This window comes from Falco cherrug, chromosome 3 (genome assembly GCF_023634085.1).
Source record: "Falco cherrug isolate bFalChe1 chromosome 3, bFalChe1.pri, whole genome shotgun sequence".
NCBI classification, from domain to species: Eukaryota; Metazoa; Chordata; class Aves; order Falconiformes; family Falconidae; genus Falco; species Falco cherrug.
The window spans coordinates 20325558-20347603 of NC_073699.1; the positions used below are offsets into that span (position 1 = coordinate 20325558).

General features: G+C 38.4%; 1 protein-coding gene across 4 annotated transcripts in view; it reads right to left on the minus strand.

The window, feature by feature from the left end:
• COL14A1 (collagen type XIV alpha 1 chain) overlaps positions 1-22046 on the minus strand; it is a 123668-nt gene that overhangs the window by 15876 nt on the left and 85746 nt on the right. For all 4 annotated transcript variants that reach the window (XM_055705621.1, XM_055705620.1, XM_055705622.1 and 1 more), the window contains 8 exons: positions 21229-21387; positions 16794-16871; positions 16395-16481; positions 11542-11595; positions 11032-11127; positions 9773-9826; positions 8499-8552; positions 42-95 (listed from right to left, as the gene is read on the minus strand). In XM_055705621.1, coding sequence (XP_055561596.1) covers positions 42-95; positions 8499-8552; positions 9773-9826; positions 11032-11127; positions 11542-11595; positions 16395-16481; positions 16794-16871; positions 21229-21387 — 636 coding nt within the window. The remainder of the gene's footprint in view (positions 1-41; positions 96-8498; positions 8553-9772; positions 9827-11031; positions 11128-11541; positions 11596-16394; positions 16482-16793; positions 16872-21228; positions 21388-22046) is intronic.

Genomic DNA, 22046 nt, shown 5'->3' on the forward strand with positions numbered 1-22046 from the left:
TCTTACTGACTACTGTAACAAATTCCACGCGCAATACTCACCGTTGGGCCAGGAGGTCCTTGTGGGCCTGTGGGTCCATCTTTGCCAGGAAGACCCTATAAAAGAGAAATACATGCAATTTTATCAGCTTTTTATATGTACTTCGTGAATCTGTTCCATTTCATCTAAAAGATTTTTTCTTTCCTTTTTGTTCTTGTTTTTTCTTAAATTAATAACTGGTGGTAGTGGTTTCTTGGAATAAAATTCCCTTATTTGCCCTGGGGAGGTTTTATTTCTGCAAAGGAAAAAGAGTGTCACCGATATTTGAAAAAAAATAACCCAACAAAACCTAACTAGTCTCACAATGCTTTTGAAGTAAGAAGCAGCAACGCAAAACTCTGCACCGGCAGTTTTCACCTCTGAGTGGATTTCACTTATAACATTGCTATAGCAAGGTAAATGAGGGGGTTTGCTGTCAAACTTCTCTACCACAAAACGGGTCACGCTTCTACATCTGTTCTCACTGGTTGCAACTATTCACAGTCCCACTGATTAAGTGCTGAAAGATGGCAATTGAGAGTCCACCTCTCTGCCCAGCAATACTGTACATATGTACTAGCTATCACCGAGGTCCTGATTCAGGAAGTAGCAGGAATGCTCATGTGGTTTACATTATGAACGTGCTTCAGAGCTTCCAGAAACGAGAGCCAAAAACTATAGATAACTTGGAAAGTGGAAAGCAAGCAAATCATAGAAAAAAGACTGACCAGATGTAGAAGAAACACACCACTAATAAAGTATTCTTGCAAATTAACCAATATGCACATTTTGTATCCACATGCTATAAAGCATAGGTTTCTGACCAGCCTGCTGATGTCAATTCTTTAATTACTACACAGCCTAAAAAGGAGAAGTATGAACTTATCTCTGGCTCAAGACCAGAATATGGAGGTGAGAGTAGAAGGAAAGAGGGGGTTTGAAAATGTTTATGCTGACACACAGTAAAGAACATTCTAGGCCTCAGTATCTCAAAGAGCTTCAGAAAAAAAAAAAATCACAGCTTTTTCATTTTTTACTTTTTTTCTGAAACTTTATTTCTGACATGGTTTTAGTAATGAATATAGCATGAACTACTAGTTTTGTGCTTTACATAATTTGGAAACTATGATTCAAGCCTGCTATCATATGGCATTAAAAAAAACTGGCTGGGGAATATTATCTGCCATATACCTGGAAAGGATTTTTTAAAAGTCCACCAGAAGGGTGTTTTTGATGATAAAATAAGCCACATAGTCAACTCATATTATGTCATCTATGCATCCTTAGACTTGATAAGGAAATATTTTCCTATTTCACAATGTAGCCAGATGGTTCCTGAAGCTTCAGGGACCAAAGCAGCTCCCCTATCATGGTAAGAACTAAAGCAAATGTAACAAGTGAGTGGCATCAAATAAAAGATACTAATAGTGTCTCTATCACGGTACTTTGAAGACATATACAGAGAAAAGATTGCTTAGCTCAGTTAAACAAATCTGCAAAAGAAAGTGTGTTCAGTCTTCAAAACTGGTGTTTCTAAAGGAAACAGAAAATAGTATAAGGAACTTTGAAATGCATTACAAATTATAAAATAGGGTTTCTGATATTCTCTGGCAGAAGCATTCAGTTGTGAAAAATGTTTTGAAAAATTCAGTGATAGATCTTCACAGTTCTATAGTAACATGGAAGTCCCTAACAGATAACACAAACTAGACTTGTTTTCATAACAGTAAAACCTTCAGGGAGACTGATACCTTCATATTTACAGGTATGTTTCACTTTTTAAAGCATTTATTTTTGATCAGTCCTAAAGCAGGATGAAAACTGGTCAGACCCTCTTAAGGGCTTAATTTAAATAGGAGGAGGGAAATGTAGAGCTTTCTACTAACTTCTAGGATCTAGTGGGGCTTCACACAAGCTTCTAAAGAAAAATAATGCTGTATGGCCCTCCTCCCATCCCAGTTAAAGAGTAGAATTACCAGTACGATCAGAACGACATTTCCTTTCAACATATTTCTTTCTTTCAACAATTCATGTTTCAACAATTTCTTTCTTTTGAGCAGCGTTCTTACTCTTGGCTGCTCAAGAATCATCCCCTGTCCATTCTACAATTCATTTCTCTTGGCACTGTGTCTGTATTGCTTGCCCACAAAAAAATTGCCTCCTACCGTATTTGTTAGATATGGAAATTGCTATTTATAAATGAAGTCAAAGAGAGGTTTGGTTCAACAAAGATCGGGACAGTACCTATTCTCTTATACAGGTAAAAGTCCAAAGATACAAATCTGTGCTGCCAGCAGGGTTGGAAGTGATGTTACTCAGACCATCCAATGGCCAGAACGGATCTGATGATACTCATTCTGAACTTGTGAGTAGTTAATAGGTACCAGGAAATTGGCAGGAAGACTGGGAATGTATTTCTTCTGGCTCTTTCTCTCATTATCTTTTTGGTCCATGTAACATAGATGAAAAGACAGCACTGTGAGAATTCACAAAGTTGTACTCCGAGCACTGAAGCCTTAAAGATGTTATTTACCCTCCCATTTCTTGAAGTCTCGTGTTTGCTCAACCACCTCCAGAATGACTGGGGGAATTACACAGCACAACAGCGCTTTCTCTCTGATGAGTCACATCCAGGGCAGGAATGACGGATCAGAGCCACTGAATGTCCCCCATGGAGCTGCAGATCCAAAAGCAGGATGGGACAGACTTTGATGCGTGACCTCAGATGCATGGCAGTTTAGAATCAAGGTGTATATTATATTGAAAGGTTAACTTAAATCAGGACATATTTTGCTAATGGCAGGATAAACAATTATGGAGAAACACTGTAGTTATGACAGATTTTTTTTTTTATAACAGATTTTATTGGCCAGAATACAAATGACATTACAGAACGTAGGCACCACCTAAATCCCTGTAAAATCTCACCTCTTCTGAATTCAGTACTGCTGCTGATCTCACTATAAACTCTTCAGCTTTTGGTAGCCTGGAATTTGTTTGGGGTACTTGTGGAGTTATGATTTTTCAAGTAGCCCTAGATGCTGTGGCAAAACCTTAACTGAAGCTACTGAGCCCAGGCTTGAAAGACTTTCACGTACAGCCTTTAAAAACAAAACAACACTGCAGGCTGGGACCCATGACTGTCTTGTCTTTTTTTTATTTATTTAATTTTCCTCATTTTTTCTCCTTTTTCTGATGAAAAATTAAAAAACAAATATTCCCGCTTTCAAGATAAAACATCGTGATCATCAGAGAAATATTACTAAACACTATCTCAGTCTATGAATCTAAGATGTAGCTTGCAAAAGATTTTGCACCAACATGAGTTATTTTTAATTAAAGCTAACCCAGAAAAAGAGCAGAAATGTGGGTGGATTTGGTTTTTATTTTTGAAACATTGCTCAGAACACACAACCCTTATTTAATCAAAATAGGCTAGTTCTGTCTTAACACCCAATGATGTTGACTTACCTTCTCCTCTTTTTCCTTATGAAACTATCAGTGCCATCCACAAACTGGTAGTCTGAAATGATTTTACTATTAATTCCTCAAAATTCATTTCTTGCATATCTTTTGTTAATCAGTCATATTTCTCCTCCAGGATTTGCAGTGTGCTATTAAGATTAACATCTGGAAGATAATACTCCTTCCTTTGTGTATCCCTTTGACTATGCCTTTGCTTGTCAATAAAGAGAAAAGATGTGACACAGCTCATATCAACATACATAACTGCATTTCTGTGGCTTTGTGGAAAAGAACCAGGGGCTCCCAGGGGGCAAACAGGTCAAGCACCAGTCATCAGCATGCCCCTGCAGCAAAGGCAGAAAACCACATCCTGGCTGTAGGAGCGCAGCCAGCAGGTTCAGTTGAAGGTTCAGGAAAATGCCCCTTGCTCTCCACTGAGAGCTTTTAAGACTACATCTGGACTTCTGTGTCTACTTCTGGTCTCCCCAGTACAACGCAGACTGACATACAGGAGCAGGTAGAGTGGAGGGACATGAAGGTGTTCAGGGGCTTCATATGTCACAGGACATATGAAGAAAGGTCAAAAGAAGTGGGTTTGCTCTGCTTGGCAACCTTATTGCTGTCTAAACTACCTGACCAGAGGCAAAAGAGATGTAACAGACTCTTCTCAGAGGTGCATAGTGATAGGACAAGAGGCAACAGACATATGTGGAAACAAGGGAAATTGTGATTAAAAGTTGGGAAAAAAATGTTACAATGAAACTTAATATTGTCATGGGTTGCCCAGAGATGTTGTGGAATCTTCATACTTGGAAGTGTTCAAGACTCAACTTAACATGGACCTGAGCAACCTGATCTGAACAGACCTGTTTTGAGCAGACTGTTGGACTAGATGTCCTCTGAAGGTCCCTTCCAGCCTTTGTTTTATGACTCTATAAATCCCGCTAAAAGAACGTGCATCTGAACTCCCTACTGGAAATGGCTTCTGATCTATGCTGTCCCCTAAACAATGTCCTGAAAGAGTTGGTCCAGCCCAACACTCCCAAGAGGAATGACAAGCATTACACTGCATAGGTCACTAGCCAATGCTTAAAATCCTGTTCTGGCAGTATCTAATTTACTAGCCTACAGACAAAGGCTTTGTGTCTCAGCTGGTCTCTTTGCCCTTTTGCTCAGAGTGAGCTCAAGAGGGGCCATCAGCAGCTGAAGAAATGTTTGAGACTGAATCATTCTTTCTATCAGTTAGAGGTATCTTACTGCAGATCGGTGTCTTCAAGCACAGTAAGGCAACATTGGTCAATGCTTCTGGACTCCAAACTATCTGCAGCAGCTCAGCAAGAGAAATCGATCACTTGACAGTTTAACTCTGTGGTTCCACCCCAGCAGACATATAGGGAAGCACATCCAACAGAGCTTCCTCCGTAACTTTTTAACCTGCTAAGGAAGAACCATGCCTCTTTGCCAAGGAGAAACTTGGCCAGGAGAAGACACTCCTAAGGAAACTACCAGGCAACTGCAAGCAGTAACAATGTCATGGACACGAGAGATACAAACTTGGGAGTCAGTGTAATAGAGATCTCTCCCTACATTATGTCATCAAGCAGAGCATGCTTCCCACTCAGGATGATATATTAGGCTTCTCTTGTTGCAGCTGTGTAGATCTATCTCTCGGGAAGGCCTGCACTTCACAATAAACAACGGGGATTGCAGTTGTGACCTGACCTTGGATAGCAGCCGTGCAGATATGGGAAAGGGGAGACTTTTCCCCACTCTACCTACACATCTCAACAAGGGTCAGTCACAGTCTGCTTCCAAACTTATATGCTTGGCTGAAAGAGATGTAACCAAAAGCACAAGGGAGTCTAATTACTGTCTGCATACTCACCAGAAGCATGATGTTGGTTTGGATTCTCTCCCACGTGCAATTCAAGCTGTATCTTTCAACACGATATGCTTGGGAGAGTTGGTGGAGAAGCACAATCTGTCCTCTTTAGTAAAACTTCTCTATATTGCCAGCTACAAATACGGACAGCAAGAACACCAAACAACCACAGACCCAGCCATAAAATATAAAGAGACAATTTTTTATTTTATAAAATCTTCTATTATACTCTTTTATAACTGGAAGGTGATGAGAGGGGAGGGGACTGTTCCTCATATGGCATCTGAGATGTAGATTTAAACCTGTTGCCAGACAGGTATAAATACTATCACGCATATTCAGAAAGTTTTCTTTATTATCAGAGAACACATTTTTTACTTTGATTCAGCCTTCACATGGTATTTTTATTACATCCCACTCTTTTTCATGGGGAGGGTAATTCATTATGAAAATGATCTTTGTATGAATTCACACAACCGACAGGGGAGATGTTCTATGTCTTAATGAGGTACTAAAACCCAAGAAAAACAAATAAACCAGGGACTAAAAAGTAGAATTTCAGAAATACAAAAAGAGCCTTTATAGACTAATTGTTGAATTAAAACATTAAGAGGAAAAAAGGGACATTTTCTCAACTGAATTCAAAACTAAAACCAGAAATTATGAACACTAGAAATCAAAATAAAAGGGAAGGAAAAAGAACTGTAAAAGTGGTGATTCCAACTGCCAGCAACTGGAAGGAAAAAATCTCCATTCCAGGACTTCCTGAGTCTAATATCATATTATCCCTAGCTCAGCTAAGCTCTCAGAGATCTCCTAATAAATATCAGCCCCATGCTTACCTCCCATTAAAATCAGTGTGATTTAGCCATCTGTTTAAGTACTTCACAGCACTGGTATCACTATAATTAAAATATTTCAATGGACAATAAATACTATAGAGGAGATGATAGCTAAGCTAAGAATAACATATTAAAAATCCGTTCTCGTAGCATAATAGCTGCAAAACAGTTTGGCATCTTGGCTAACAGGAGGAAGCTCAACAAAGAGAACATTATACAAAAAGGCAATTTACTTCTCCAGAATTTTCCAGTACCCCTTTGCTGTTGGTGCAGTTATGCCCTTTAGAATTACGCCTTTCTCAAGTGCTTGGCCTTCAAAGAGACCGCGGTGAAACAACTGGATTGAATCTTCACCCATTAAAAGCAATTTTATGTTGTCAGAACTTCACAGGAATCAAATGAGTTACAACACCATAAAATTAGTATAACGTAATTATTTGTTGCCATAGAAATAATTACTACTGGACAATATTGCATGAGGGTCACACAGAGACAATAACAGGCTAACAGATCTAATTTTATGAGATTTAGGCTATTTATTCAGCTCCTTTGATTAACACCAGAAGAAAGTGAATGCATGAACAAAGCCTTATTACCATATCTATAAAAACTAGCAATTTATGCAATTGGCCTACCTTATTATACGCAACACTGCAGAGAATTCTACAGAATAAGCAGTCCAGGCTGTATCAAAAACCTTTGCTGCACTAGTTTTGCTCCCAGCTTTTCTCAAAAATACCATCTCTCTGCAACAACCTGCTGACTTCCACGTGTGGGAAAACTAGACCACTTCGGAACTGCTGGCTGACACCAAGACATGGCTGAGGGCCTCCGCTGTTAAGCATAAAATTAGCTACAGAATAAAGTAAAAACACAGCATTCTCTTCTCCCTGAACTGCAGAATGCTCAGTGTCCCTCGTGATCAGGAATTCAGAAAATAGAGGCACATACCACTCACATTTACAGCATCTAGCACCAAGTCACCTCAACCTGGCTACGACCAAGATTAAACAGCATAGTGGCAAAAATCCAAATGTCCATCAGACTCCAAGTCTCTATTAACCTGGAGATGAACAGGTGATATCAGCTTGGGAAATTTAGGGGGAAAGATTCCAACACAGCCCAAAAGATGACATTAAAACCATGCAAAAATGAGTTTACATACAAAAGAAGGCATCACAGTATTATGAAGTAGGAAAAGGAATATACTTACTTTCATATTTTACCACAACTTAATTGAAAATCATGAGGCTATTCACCTGATTAGGAGGTTATTCATCTGATGATAATGTTGAATAAACCTTTACCTTAATAGAATTACTTTCTTTTCTTGGTTTTAGAGGAAAAACATTATGCATTGCCCAAATTCTACATTAACTTCAGTGGAATTACTCTAATACATAAAGATATGCCAGTGCTTAAATTCATAATAGTGAGCTCAAATACACGTTTCACTGTAGGGATGTTTTTTTATAACAAGGTCTCAGGTTAAAGCCAGAAATCCAAGGAAGGTCCAGATTTTTCTAAAGTTCAAGTTACATTAACATATCCAAAAAAGGATCATGAATATGTAAATCTTGTTCAAATCAAACTGAAAAGTTATATTTCATAATGAGGTTCTGCTGTAGACAGTAACCTTGTATTGTGCTAACAATAACTTTCCAGCACTTGACTAATAATGAAACAAAACTCTCCCCAAGGAGACAGAGAGGACTTAGGTTTAACTACACACATGAATATGAAAGTTTTTTACTGATTCCTAGACAGACTGTAAATATCTTCATTTGTTCTATCAGAAGCAGAATAAGGTTGACTAAATTTTTATATTAGTATTCAACTTTTCCTGATGTCACCAGTTTCTACAGGCATTGTTCTACATTCATTATTAAATACCCTTCCAGTTGTCTCTGTCGTTCATTAATTACCTAGAAACCAAATTTAGATCATCGCATTTGAGGGCAATCTAATTAGGTACCATGTAACCACCATCTAATTTTAAACTTGTAAGCAAGTAGACTAATTGGCAGTGCTGGACACAAGTGACATCTAGTCCTCCCAAATGCCTTAAACGCAAACATAGTGCATAGCTCCCCATTACTCACTTGGCATTTCTCAACCCTGATCCAGCAGATGAAAGGATACTCCACCCTTCTCTGCTGATTGCACAGTTATGGATCTCCGGAAGCGGTAGAATACAAGTGACGTAAGCTATAATAAATCACCCATGCTGGGAAACATATCCACTAGGGAATGGAAACTCCTAAATGTAAAACGTGTTCATTTTACCTTACCCTTTGACCTTGAGCTCCATCTCTTCCAGGTGAACCTGATGCTCCTGGGACACCCTAAGCATTACAAAGAGAGGGCAAATGATGAGATCAAGTGAACAGAATCCAACTAAATCACTTTCCAATGAAACTGTCACATGCTTTTGGATAAATGTTTTGGATAAATGGAACTAGGAAGTTCAGCAATGGGTGGGATCATAGAAGAGATTCAGTAAAGGAGGTATTTCTGTGAGATGAGAAATGGTTAAATAGGCACTGTTAAAATGCACAGGCTTCATACCCCCTCACTACAATCCCCTGTTAAGAACACTGACAATTTCATTAAGTCAGGCCTCCTGTGCCACTAAACTGAAAAGAGTTTGATTTCCTACATCACTGCAGCATCGTGACAGTGTAACTCCACTGCGCAACATCAGTACCTTAACCTAAAAATATAGCTCCTGTTTCTTTCTCTTGCTAAAATGGAGCCTGTTGCCATATTGCTTGGTCAGTGAAGCAATATCAAAGGGGAAATACCTGCCTGAGCACAACTACAAGTTACATCCAGCAGTTCCCCGTTGCTCAGGTGAAATGTCACACTCTGACTCATGAAGGCTGCAGAGCAGCAGTCTGGGGCCATCACTGCAGTGGTCCAGAAGGCTAACAAAACTCATCTATGAGGAAAGGCTGGATGACTTTACTATCCCTAGCACATATGAGCAAGAAGGGGGAATCTGGTAACAGCCAACAAATACTGGAGTGATATAATCAGCAGAAGAGAAGCATCTAAAAACAGAAGAGCAAATGAACCTGAAAAGCAGCAGTGAATTGGAATGCAATCTCCAGACTAAGTAACAGACACCAAACTGAGTAAGACTGGCTGAATACTTGAGATACAATGAATACAATCTTGTGAAAGATAGCATTAAAAAGATTAAGTGCCCGATCTGTCCTCCTAGATAATTACAGGAGAAATTTAATGGGTTTAAATTGAAAACAAGCAGATGCAATTATTCACTGTGTAAGCAGAAGTCTTAGAGTGGATACTTTTTGAGTCTATAGAAAAGCTATTTCAGTGTTAAACAAGGTCAAGAAAGTAATTGGTTCTTCAGGCCCCAAACGCTTTGGTCACTCCACACCAGCATACCCTAAACTCCTCTTGATTGTAAATCTCTGTTCAAATTCAACCTAACAACACATTTCTAAGCAGTTTTGAATATGTGCCGTAAATCCACAGTGATGTCAATTCAACATTCTAATTTAGTAAGAGACAGGTTAAACAGTAATTTAGGGAATACCTGCAGGCCAGGAAAACCAAGATCTCCCTTCTCTCCCTTTTCACCTGGTGGCCCCTGCAAATTAAGAATCACACATAGTAAACCAAATACATGGTTACTTTCCTATTTTTTTAATGGTTCCTTTCAGCTTCTTTAGGAGAAAAAACCAAACACCAACCAATAAGAAAACAGACTACTTTTCCTGCTGAAGCAAATCTACAGACTCTATTTGCAAAACTAAATGAAGAATTTACAATTCATAATTAACCTGACAAAATACTTCAGAATTAACCTGACAAAACTATAGCCCTTATGTTACAAAAAAAGGTAGTTATTTTCTTTTCTCCTCAAAGAAATCTGTTTCTGTGCAGCCCTCAAATGTGCTTTCTATAATTATGAAACCAATGGATTTCTATTAAAACTAGATGTGTTTCTGCAGTACATACACAGAACAGATATAATTTTCTAGATAATAAACTGATTTTAATTAAATTTTATGCAGAAACACAATGTTGCTATGAAATAAATATTCTTATAATTAATGTATTCAGTATTATTCTCTGATGACAGCATCATCAAGAGTATCAAGTAAAAAGTGGCTAAAAAGAAAAAAGCATATTATAACGTAGCAAATTTTCGAAAATGTCTAGCAGAAAGAGATACGTATCTACTACCTTTCAAGGCTTATGTGTACCCATCTACCAGAAACGTACATGAAACATTAGCGCTGCTGGTTCATTATTCTACCAATGTGTCTTTATGATGAAATTCTGAGACTTATTTCACAACAGCATTGCAAACTCCAGGCCTAACCACCTCCTCTGGTGACAGACTCTGTAATGCAGTGAATACTGTTGTTTAATTTTGGCAGCAAATACGGTGTTCTTGCTTGGGCACACCTTTCAAGTCAGAACTGATCCATGATGAGCAATACCACAACCAGGAAAAGATAAAATATTATTTTTTTTATTCTTTTTTGGTGTCATGTTACAATCCCACTGCAATTTTTTTCACTTGTCTCCAGGCTTGGATGCTAATACCTGGGTCATATTCAACCTGTGATCAAATCCCTGCAGCTAACTAAAAATTCAGATGAAATAAAACCAGAAATGTTGGCATTGAACCCACATATACTATAGGTTAAAGCCAAATCTGTAATTTCACTCCAAATATTGAAATTCAGATTCTGATCAGGACACCAAAAGATATTTCAATCAGTCTAAGATATGTGCTGTGCAAAACATCACACAAAAGAACTCTATTGATTTTATAAGTCTCACTGGAAGCCCTTGAATAGAAAGTCCACTGGGTCCTTGTGGTCCTGGAGGTCCTTGGGGTCCAGGAACACCAATTTCACCTCGAGGTCCATCTGGTCCCTAAAGTAGCACAGGACATAAGTTAAACTCTTATCATATGGGCAAATGCAGCTTCTGTTTGAAGAATTAAATACCAATAGACTCAAAAACATCTGAAATATGAGTTAACATTTGATTAAGCAGTTAGGGTTCAGTTTAAAACTGCCTTGTTCCTTTATAAATACAAATACAAAAAAAAAAAAAAGAGAAGATTTATGCTGTGAAAGCAGCATTCTGAATTTCATATCTTTTATCAAGGAATAAACAGGACAAGCAATTGTTATGAAAAGAGACACACCAAACGCCAATGGCATTTCACTATGCGTTTTCCTCAGCAACATCAGAGACAATCTGGAATTCATTTCAAGGTTTACATGCAGCAGAGAGAAACCAAGAACCTGTGCATGTGTCAATTGTAAAGTGCTATAAAAGTACCTTTGGACCTGGATCACCACGATGACCTTTGGCACCTCTGACACCTGGGCCACCCTGTGAAGCACAAGCACAGGACTTGCTGAAAACCAAAACACTCAAATAAACAAAAACGAAATCCAGAGAAGCCCAAACAGTTTTTTCTTGTTCCTGAGGCAGCGTTCAGAAATCAGTGAATATCCTGTTGATATCTTCCACTGGAGTAATTAAACTGAGAACCTACTTAAGCGTGGCCATACACAGAAACAGATTTAAACACAGATGTGGCTAATTTCTAGAGCCAGGAATGCACACCACATAAGCCTCAACATAACACTGAAAGCTACAACAGGGATGGAATTTATACATGTGGTCATGGGTTCCCCTTCCAGTTGCTGAGACCTCCTGCACATGTGCCTATTCTCACCAAAATCATCACATTGTTAAAGGCTGAGTTTCCAAGAAGGCAAATGGCATCCTGGCTTCTATCAGCAATTGTGTGGCCAGCAGGACAAGGGCAGTGACCGTCCCCCTGCACTGGGCACTGGTGAGGCAGCACCTGGAACCCTGTGTTCAGTGTTGGGCCCCTCACTGCAGGGGGGACACGGAGGGGCTGGAGCGTGTCCAGAGACGGGCAACGGGGCTGGGGAAGGGGCTGGGGCACAAGTCTGATGGGGAGCGGCTGAGGGAGCTGGGGGTGTTCAGCCTGGAGAAAAGGAGGCTGAGGGGGGACCTTGTCGCTCTCTGCAGCTCCCCGAGAGGGGGCTGTAGGCGGGGGGGGGTCGGTCTCTTCTCCCAGGGAACAAGTGATAGTACAAGAAGAAATGGCCTCAAGTTGCACCTGGGGAGGTTTAGATTGGATATTAGGAAAAATTTCTTCACTGAAAGGGTGGTCAAGCATTGAAACAGGCTGTCCAAGGAGGTGGTGGAGTTGGTGGTGGAGTCACCATCCATGGAGATGTTTAAAAAATGTTTAGATGTGGCACTTAGGGACATGGTTTAGTGGTAGACTTCGCAGTGCTGGGCTAACGGTTGGGACCCCGTGATTTTAAAGGTCTTTTCCAACACAAATGATTCTATGATTCCAATGACTCAGGAGTATTTTTCACCAAGGAAAACTCCATAATCTACAAGATTTACCATGGTTTAATTTAGAGCTTCTTTGAGGTAAAATACTCTTCTGTCCATTTTTCTCTTTTTTGCTTTCTTCAGCGGTGCATACATCTGTTAATCATTTATTAACCAACTGTTGCCTTTTTCATTAGTATCATCTGAGACACTCGAGTTGCATATATCTACGGATAGCTGCCATGTGTTTTGCATGCACATGATGCATGCACTGTGTACTCTAGGATAGCATAAATAAAAACATTTTTTTCCCACTTTCTTCAGATCAATTTCACTTTTCCTCCACCTGATTATATTGCTTAATCTCTTGGAATATGAGCTTCACAGGAATTCTGCCCCTCTTCATACTCAAAAAGGACCTCATACAACCAGGCACCATAACTGAATAACTTCCTTTAGAAGCTACAAAAGTACTTATAAAAATAACAGTACTTACATTAAAGACTAAAAAATAGAAAATAACCTTATCAGGTATAATGCATATACTGCTTATAGATACTAATCTAGGAGACTTTAAATAGGAATGCCAATAACATAAATGTTTGGAAGTACCAGAGTACTCTTGCTCTTCAATGAAGGTATCATGATAGTCTCCATATGTGTGACCACACAGTAGTTTTCTACTCCTTGTCTCAGCTCCTTCAGTATTCTCACTTCCATCCCACAGCTCTAGGGCCACGACCAATTCCAGCCCTAAAATCTGATCCCACGCTCTCCACAGAACCATGTTCCAGTTGCCAGTTCCCAAATTTCAGGTCCTCATTTCTGCATTCCAGCCCAGTAGCTCTCTCCGCCCTCCCTCCTGCCTCTGCCTTTCTCCTGCATCTCTCTCAGATTAAAAATTCTTATGCAAATACTGAGCAAAATAACTGCAACTTTTTAATATTCAAAAAAATCACAGTTTTCTCCCATTTTGTTCTCAGAGACAGATTACATTTTTACTGAGTAAGAACATATACTTACAAATAGCCTGATGCTGAGCCGTGAAATCATATGCTTTAAGATTCACAGTGAATTTGGTACACTTGTTCACATTTTGAACCCAGTAACCTTTGCCTGGTTCCAGAAAAGCATTGATTTAAGATGAAAACATCACAAGAGCCTCCCTCATTTTTCTCATAAACTTGTTTTGGTGGTTATTCCCCAGCACAACTAAGCTTGTATGACCAATTTCAAATTTTTCATTTCTTTGGCTTCTGCTTCTAGCCAAGAATTCTTGTTGTGTTTTTTTTCTCTTATTCTACGTAACTTCTTAATAACAAGTGCTTTTCCCCATAAACAACTCTTAACCAACTGTTGTCAAATCCCCTTTTATTTCTTATTAATAGGTAAAACCTATGAAACACTGAAAGCTTTTCTTTGCAATTAAAGGTCTCCAATCCTCCAACATTTTTTGTGTCCTTTTTCACCTTCTCCAGTTCTGCCACACTTCTTTCAAAGGCAGGTGTCAGGTTTGTGTGATACCTTACTCTTACTTTGAGTGGGGAACTTCAGAGAGCATGATCTAGTTCTGGCAAAGATACAGCTGTAAAACCACTATCCCATAATGAAAACTGCCAGGTAATCTTAACTTTAAATGATACTTTGTCTTACCCAAAATGACCCACTTCCTAAAAGAGCTTAAAAAGTATTTCCAGAGTTACTATCCCAGTCAAATGGAAGCCTTTTATTTGGAGTCTTTTTAGTCTGATGTCTAAAACTGGCTACATGGCAGAATTCTGATCTCTTAAACAGTAAAATCCTTGGCTTACAGAAAAGTCACATGACATTTTAACAACTTGGAGCAGTACTGGCCAGACATAGCACATGTGACTTTCTGACTTTTGGTTGGCGCAGAGATGAACACTGACTTTATTCTTTTGCTCCGCTTTTTCCTAGGCCTCTTACTTTTTTCCAGAGCTATGCCATCTAACTGTCTGGCAAAAAATGTACCACTTAGAAGAGGCTGAGTTCCAGAATCACATACTCCTCTGTCTAGAAAGTGATTTTTCTGCTTGATTTTAAGCCCCCTCTTGCATGGCATTATGATTCTCAAAACACTGTTAAACCTAAATGTAATAAATGTAAAACATTATTTTACTGCTAGGTTAAACTTTAGTTCAGAACATACACGTATCAGGAATTCGTATAGTAACACACATCCTTCCAGTCAAATAATTTTTAAACATTTTTCATTTTACTGTGAAATGTGGTCAAATGGCTCCATTTCAGTTGCATTTTTGCGTGATTTATCCCATTGTCTTTTTCACAGAACACAAGTTGGTCACCTATATACAGAAATTAAAAGCTTAATCCATACTTTCTTTATAATCTACATTCAAATAGGAGAACACAATAATTTTTCCTTATTCAAGATAACAGCTCTTCAATGAATTTTATCGTGAGTTCCTTTCCAAATTTTTGTACCAGAGCTTGCAGAACAGTTCTTGCAGAAAGACTAACCAGTGAGTTGTTAACAGGGTAAATGTCTGCTAGGATCTCTTACATGAATGTCTTATGTGCATGTGAATTTTGTTGTTGAACATGTATCTCATGTAATTTGCTAATTAGACCTTTTCAGAAACTTATTTTCCTTCACATTCTTCACTTGATCTTTCTCTTCAAAACATGCTTTAGGACCAACCAGGACACAGTATGAACAGAAACACAGTTCAAACTTCTTCACAATAGGGTCTTATCTCAAGCTAACTTAGCAAGCAGCCCTAAGATGCCAATAAGAGTTTTCAATCTAGTTGTAAAAGAAAAAAAACACATGACTGTTCTACAAACACCCCAGCATCCCAGTTAGGAGTCTCATTAAACCAAATCTATAATAGACCATTGCAAAGAGAGCCTACAACTTTTCTAAACTGCTAAAAAATCAGCCTTGGGATGTGAGATTGAGTTATCTAACTTTAGTGACCTGTATCTCCATTAACTGGTCTGATACATTGTCTGAGTTCTTCCACAAGCCAGTAAAGAGAAAGGAGGTTTATTCATCTTTCTAAGATACTATGCTGAGATGGAAGGAAAGTTAAATAATTGTCTTCTGGAAGAGACTGTCTAGTTCCACTGGTTACGCAAGGAACTTAGATATACATTTACTTAAGAGTTACACAGTAAACACTTAGACGAGTGCTATGAAGTAGCACCACAAAGTACAGGTAAAAGTTGTGACAGTGTGTCCTTCATCATTCACTGGCAAGCTAGAAGAGTTTCAATTCAGCTTTCACCAAAGCCAGTTCATTTCATCCTCTTTTCCCTTCACAGCTTTCAGGTACCTCTCTGCCTCTAAGGAGCTCTCAGAACCAGCACTTTTAGTTCCACTTTCCAGTAAATATTGTACTTAGGTAGGGCTTTTAAGACAGAAAAGTCTTGTTTCATCATTTATCACACAAGTGGCATTGTCATACTCCATATCTTTAATTCATAAGAACACTGTAAACTGAGCATTTCAGAAAGCTAAAATCCAACCTACATTTAATATGCATGTGCTAGCGTAGACAGAAGATGATTAAAAATTTGAAAATAAATGGCATTAACTATGATTTATCTGCTAATGCTACAGACAGATAACAGGATTCAAGGTTTTTTGTAGCATATTACTTGGCATCTTTGCTACAAATTGAAGGTAATTTTATCTTTTTGCCAACACGTAAAACCCTAATTTAACCTTATTAGTTACACAATGGCAGTATATTCATATTTTGAATAAAGGTGGCCAGCAGACTGTTTGGTACAGTCAACCACAAACCTGAATAAAACCTTACCGGTGGTCCAGGAGGTCCAAGAGGACCCTTATTAGCTTCTGAACAGGAACAAGCATGAGGAAGGGCAGGGCAATTTTCCTCATCTCTCTAAAGAAAGATCAAGATAAGAAGAGAATGATGTCCAAAACTTTGATTCAGAAGTTAAGAATTTTATGAAACTAAAACTTCGATTCAGAAGTTAAGAATTTTATGAATCTGAGATACGGTACTGTGTGGATGCCTCAAAAGCACCTACTTGATTCAGAAACATACATCTCTTAGACTTTCAATAGGACAAGTAATCAAAGCATACTTGAGCTTTTTTTATAACTCTTACCCATCCATTTCCATTAAAACATTTGTCTCAATAAAGGGGAAAGTAAAAGGTAAACTCTACAGTTATTGAAAGAGGTTTCTTACCAAGCCAGGAAGCTCACAGCATTTGTCTCGATTGGCCCATGAGGTAGCACAAACAATGTCAAACATCTGTAACTGCAACTGTTTCAAAACAAGAGCGATGTGCAAGATGACTGTTAGTTGTAAGATCATTGCAAAATGGAGACATCAGCAAGTAAAGCTACCTTGATTCAAGCACTTCGACTAGACAGAGGAAGGCTGTCAAATTCAAGCAGCTAGCCACAAATATGTTAATTTGAACGGTAAAAGGCTTGTGTTCTAACAAACTTGTCTGAACTGTCAGACATTACATGGATTAAGCAAGCTGTTCAAGGTTAAATGCTGCAGGTATTTCTTGGATTACCCCCACCTCCTTGATTAAATTTCTGATTTTGCCCAATGGTGTCTCCCAATACTTTTTTGTAGTAAAGGAGGCATCAAGAGTCAGGCAAAAGAGAGCTCAGCTTCTCAAAACTGAGTAATTCCTTTTAAACCACTGGTCTGATGCTCATATTTTATCTGGGACAAGGTCGCCTGTAGCTTATTACTTACACTGAAGCTGAACCACAAATAATATTAATCATTTTCTCCAGTTTTATTTTACTTTAGAATATGCCCTCTCTTATCCATATTATCCCCAGGCAATGACAGTTTAAGGATGACGAAAAGCTTGCTCAGTACATGACAACATGGGCAGAAAATTCCCACCACAGGTCTGTGAACATGGCTTGAGCAAGCATTTAATCTATGAGAACACACACATTTGGTAAAAGGCTGCTAGGTAATCAGAAGCAATATACTGAACAGGACTCAATGGTAAAACCAATTGGAAAACCAATTATCTCCTTTGCAGCCTTAAACTGAACAAAGAGGTTTAGAGGAATGAAGCTTTCTTCTGTTACTATTCCTATTCTTTTTCCATGCTTCATTTATGTGCATACTGAATAGACAGGGGAATGGAACAGAACACACTATTAAATTAACCCCATATGTTAAAAAATTTGAGGAACTGCTAGAGATAGAACTATCTTTGGGTTTGCTCCCATTATTATTTTCAGTGCCATTATTTTAACACTAGAACTGGAGAGGAGTGAAATTAAAAATTTTCTTAAAGCTGCACTGTTTCTAAAGCTGCTAGAATGAACTACAGATGCACACCTTCAGTTTCGCCTCATTTTTTTTTCTATTATAGGTAAACTATTATATTTTAAACAAAGGAAAACTTTCATACACATAGAAACTCCTCTTACCTGCCAGCAGATTATCTGGTTTGTAGATATGCTGCGCTACAGATGCAGACCCACGTGAGCTGGCTCCATGCTGTAAACACCTTAGATAGCTGAAGCGCAGGCAGCATGAAGGCAGCTTTGGGACCCTTGATTTGGCCCCACAAAGGTCTATCCTGAGTCCAGCAAGTCTGTGTCCCTGGCTATGTCAAATACAAGCTGGTTCCATGTGGAGCCACTTAGATGCCTCTCTGCTACACATCCCAAAGCTACCAATCCCAGGAGAACTCATTAGCCTGAGCATAGTAGTACATGAATGTACTGCTCTGGGACTCAGAATGACCCTCAGCATTTGCATGATACTATACTTAAGCAAATAAGACATCCAGAAAAGGAGTGCAGCAACACCTGAGCTGCTTATGCAGAAAGCAGCTTAGCTTCAGAAGAATGGCAGATTGCCATTTTCTCCATAACCCAGTCCAGCCCAAGCTATTCTGTTATCATGAACAATGGAAGGTTGACAGTATTGGCTAAATTTATGCAGTCCTACATAGGCGTGTACACGCATTCATTTTCTCTGGATTAGACAATCTAGAGATCCATAGTGATAAAGCATGTTGGTGTAAAATAAAGAGAAAACAGACATTCTCCAAATTGCTGTATTCACCATCCAAATGTTGAATGACTCAGTATTCTTATTTTAAAATATTACGTGGGTTGCTCTGACTCAAGCTAAATAATTAAACAAAGCTTTCTTTTCTACCATTAAACATTTATTCATAATTCTCTGCATTCATACTGATTTTGCTTTCTAAATGTCCAGCCCCACAAGCAGAATCAGTGAGATGGAAAACTCTGACCATCCTCATCTGATCAGGCTACAGTTCTGCAAAGATTTCTCAAGAGCAGACCACATCACGCATTACGTTTTAAAGCTGGACTTTTTATTAAATCCCACTGAAGGAATAAATAACATTATTTGTTGCATGTCACAGTCAGGTTTCATTGCTCTAGTTGGCTGGAGTGTTTGACCCAGAGATGCATCACTATTGAGAGATGTTAAAAGGGCTAGGCACCTTTAGCCTAATCCTCTTTTTGTCCTATCTATCTATATTTTTGCCTGTTCACTGAACTGTTGCACACCATATGCATCGATGGGAAAAAACACTGATATAATTATATTCCCTCAAAATTGAAATGTTTTGCAGAATTCAGGTGATTGCACTAGATTCATTTATTTAAAAAAATACACTAAAAACATTCTGACTATGTTAAACTGCTATATGTGAATACAGTCAGAACAGAACATCCATAATTTTATTCCAAAATAACTGCCTGTCAGTTTTTATTTTAGATAATACACACGTCTAAGACTAAGATTAAAGCATTTCATGAAAATACAGCTGATGAAAAAAGAACTTTTCAGAACTACCAACAAGCCCCAATTTTTATATCAATTCAAACCTATTTTTAACGTCTTACGAATAGGATTTTTTCTTGTATGCCAGCCTTCATGAGCCTTTTAAAACTGTGAAGACACCAGAACCAACTAAATCCCAGAATTCTAATTCCAATGGTGGCAAAAGCAATATCTAAGGAGGCACATGTGTACTTCTACCTTACGGTCTACCAGCTTTCATGACTTTCAGATCAGGGATTTCCTGCCACAGGTTTGTTAACAACCAATATTTCCATTTCATTCATCTGTCCAGGCTTCCCTACGATCTATGTAAATATTTAACACCCACAAAATTCTACAAGGAGCTGCACTGATCTACTACCTGTTGTGAGAGGAGCCTCTATCCTGCCTCCTACTAGCTTCCTTTGATGTCCTCTAATTTTTTGGAGCAGAGGAAACCAACTCATTCATGCCTTAAATGTGGCTATTCATACAAGTTCTACTCAATATGAATAAAATGTGCAGAATGGAGACTTTAAAGAATGGTATTTGGGTGCTTTTTTGACCTGCTTATAATTTGGTGTATGCAGCAATACTTGAAGGAAGCTAAACAGTACTGCGGAGTAAAGAATTTTCATCTTCAGCTACCCATTTGTAGTCTTACATCAGTTTCGCAGTTCATGTGAACAAAACCAAATTTTTCAGTGAGTGGGCAGTCTCTTTTATAGATTCCTGGGTTCTAACAAAAGACACCATTTCTTTCCATTTCTTTACAAAGCTTTCTCTAATGCCAAGATTTCCTAAGTCTGCCTTTTTCTGTTTCTATTGGAATGTGACTACAAAGGTTTCTCTGTGTAATTGTCTTTAGAGTTTTCATATAACTATTATCCATAAGTTTGAGGTCCCAAGGCTCTTTTTTGTACACAGAGATATATTCCAAGGGCACATTTTTTACTAAAAATGAGTATTTCCACACAGTAGCAAGTGAATACATTTTTGACACTTCATTCCTGTTCAAATCAAGCCTTGAGTTCAAAGTTCACATTCTCTGCTAACCTCCTTGGAGGGTCAAGGAAGTTCAAAGAAAATCAGCAATCATACAATAGAGCAAAGAAGCCTTCCTAAGCTCATCACACACTGTCAATTCTTCTTAAACAACTAAATCTACCTGAAAAACCCAAATAAACCTTCTTAATGACATCCGGAGCAAAACTGAAAGACTCCCATAGGTTGCCATGCCAACCCAATGATCAATTACTGCTTCTAAGAGAATAATTTCATAGGAATGACAGAGTACTTAATCTTGGGAAAGTTCTTTCACATTTTAAATACTTTATATTATAAAAGAACTAGATATACCAAGACAAGGGCTTTCGGGGGCCATCTGTGTCAAACCAGTTCAATTATTTAATGAACAGACAGTAAGATAGAGAGCAAACAAAGAGTAAGAGAGTATAAGAGACATAGGGAATAATCATCACTCAAAACAAAGTTTAAATTATTCCAGGCAAAGGAGTTATATACATTGTATTACTCCATGTAATGAAGTTTAGAACATAAGTCATATCCGAATGTATCGACTGTGCTCACACACGTGTTTGCGAATAACATTTGAACAAGGATGATCTAGTGACTTATTTATTAAAATAATCAAAAATAGATTTTGTCCAAGTTGAGAACTATTTGCAGGCTTTTGCAGAATTTCTGAAATGCTGGAACTTTACTGTCTGAAATATGAGTTCACTCTGCTTCAACTTAAAATTAATGGCAGAAATCCCAAACACTTTTTTCATATATTTGAAATATTTTAAAGAATTGGTCTTGTACTACTCACTGGCGCAGAGTTGTCTCTTGGTCCTCTGGATCTGACCATTCTCCCCAGCACTTCTATGCCATCAGAACTAATATTCCCGGCTGCATTAATGGTCTTCTCGCCCACTTGTTTGCAGTCAATAATTATTTTGGCTGTAGTCTTGCTGATAACAACATGCAACTAAGCAAAAGAAAAGATGTTTTAACACACAAAGGAGCACAGAGGATATATATACATTCCTGGGAATAGGCAGGTATTTTTTTAAATGAGCCCCTTACTCCCTGTTTGCTAATGAAACTCAGAATAATCCACAGCAAATAATCTAGGTGACCTCTAGAGGTCCCTTCCAACCTGAATTATCCTACAATTCTTACCTGCTTAATGAATTTACCTTATTTTTCTGCTTATGGAACATCTGCATACAAACTGGCACCTCACATAATTTATTGAGTAAGAAAATAATTTATCCCTTGCAAAAGATCCACACAATGTTCATACACCACCCAGATCCCGAAGAACCCTTGATTTATGTGGTCAGTAATACTTCCTGGGCCTTGTATAATCCTGCTATATAGCACTGCATTTCACCAATACGTCCTTTATAGCCACTCGCAAAAGCCAAAACTAAGCAGTAAAATTTAGTCTGTAAATTATACATTAACAACACAGCAAAACCTTTTGTAGTGAAGTTTTTACACTGAAAAAGATCAAACCACATCAAACGTGGTACAGAAAAGCAGAACACAGCAACCAAGTTACTTCCCTTCTGCCTTGACTCACACTCTGTTGCACATTGATGATGCAGCAAAGACATTCCCAGCAGAGAGGACAATCCTAGC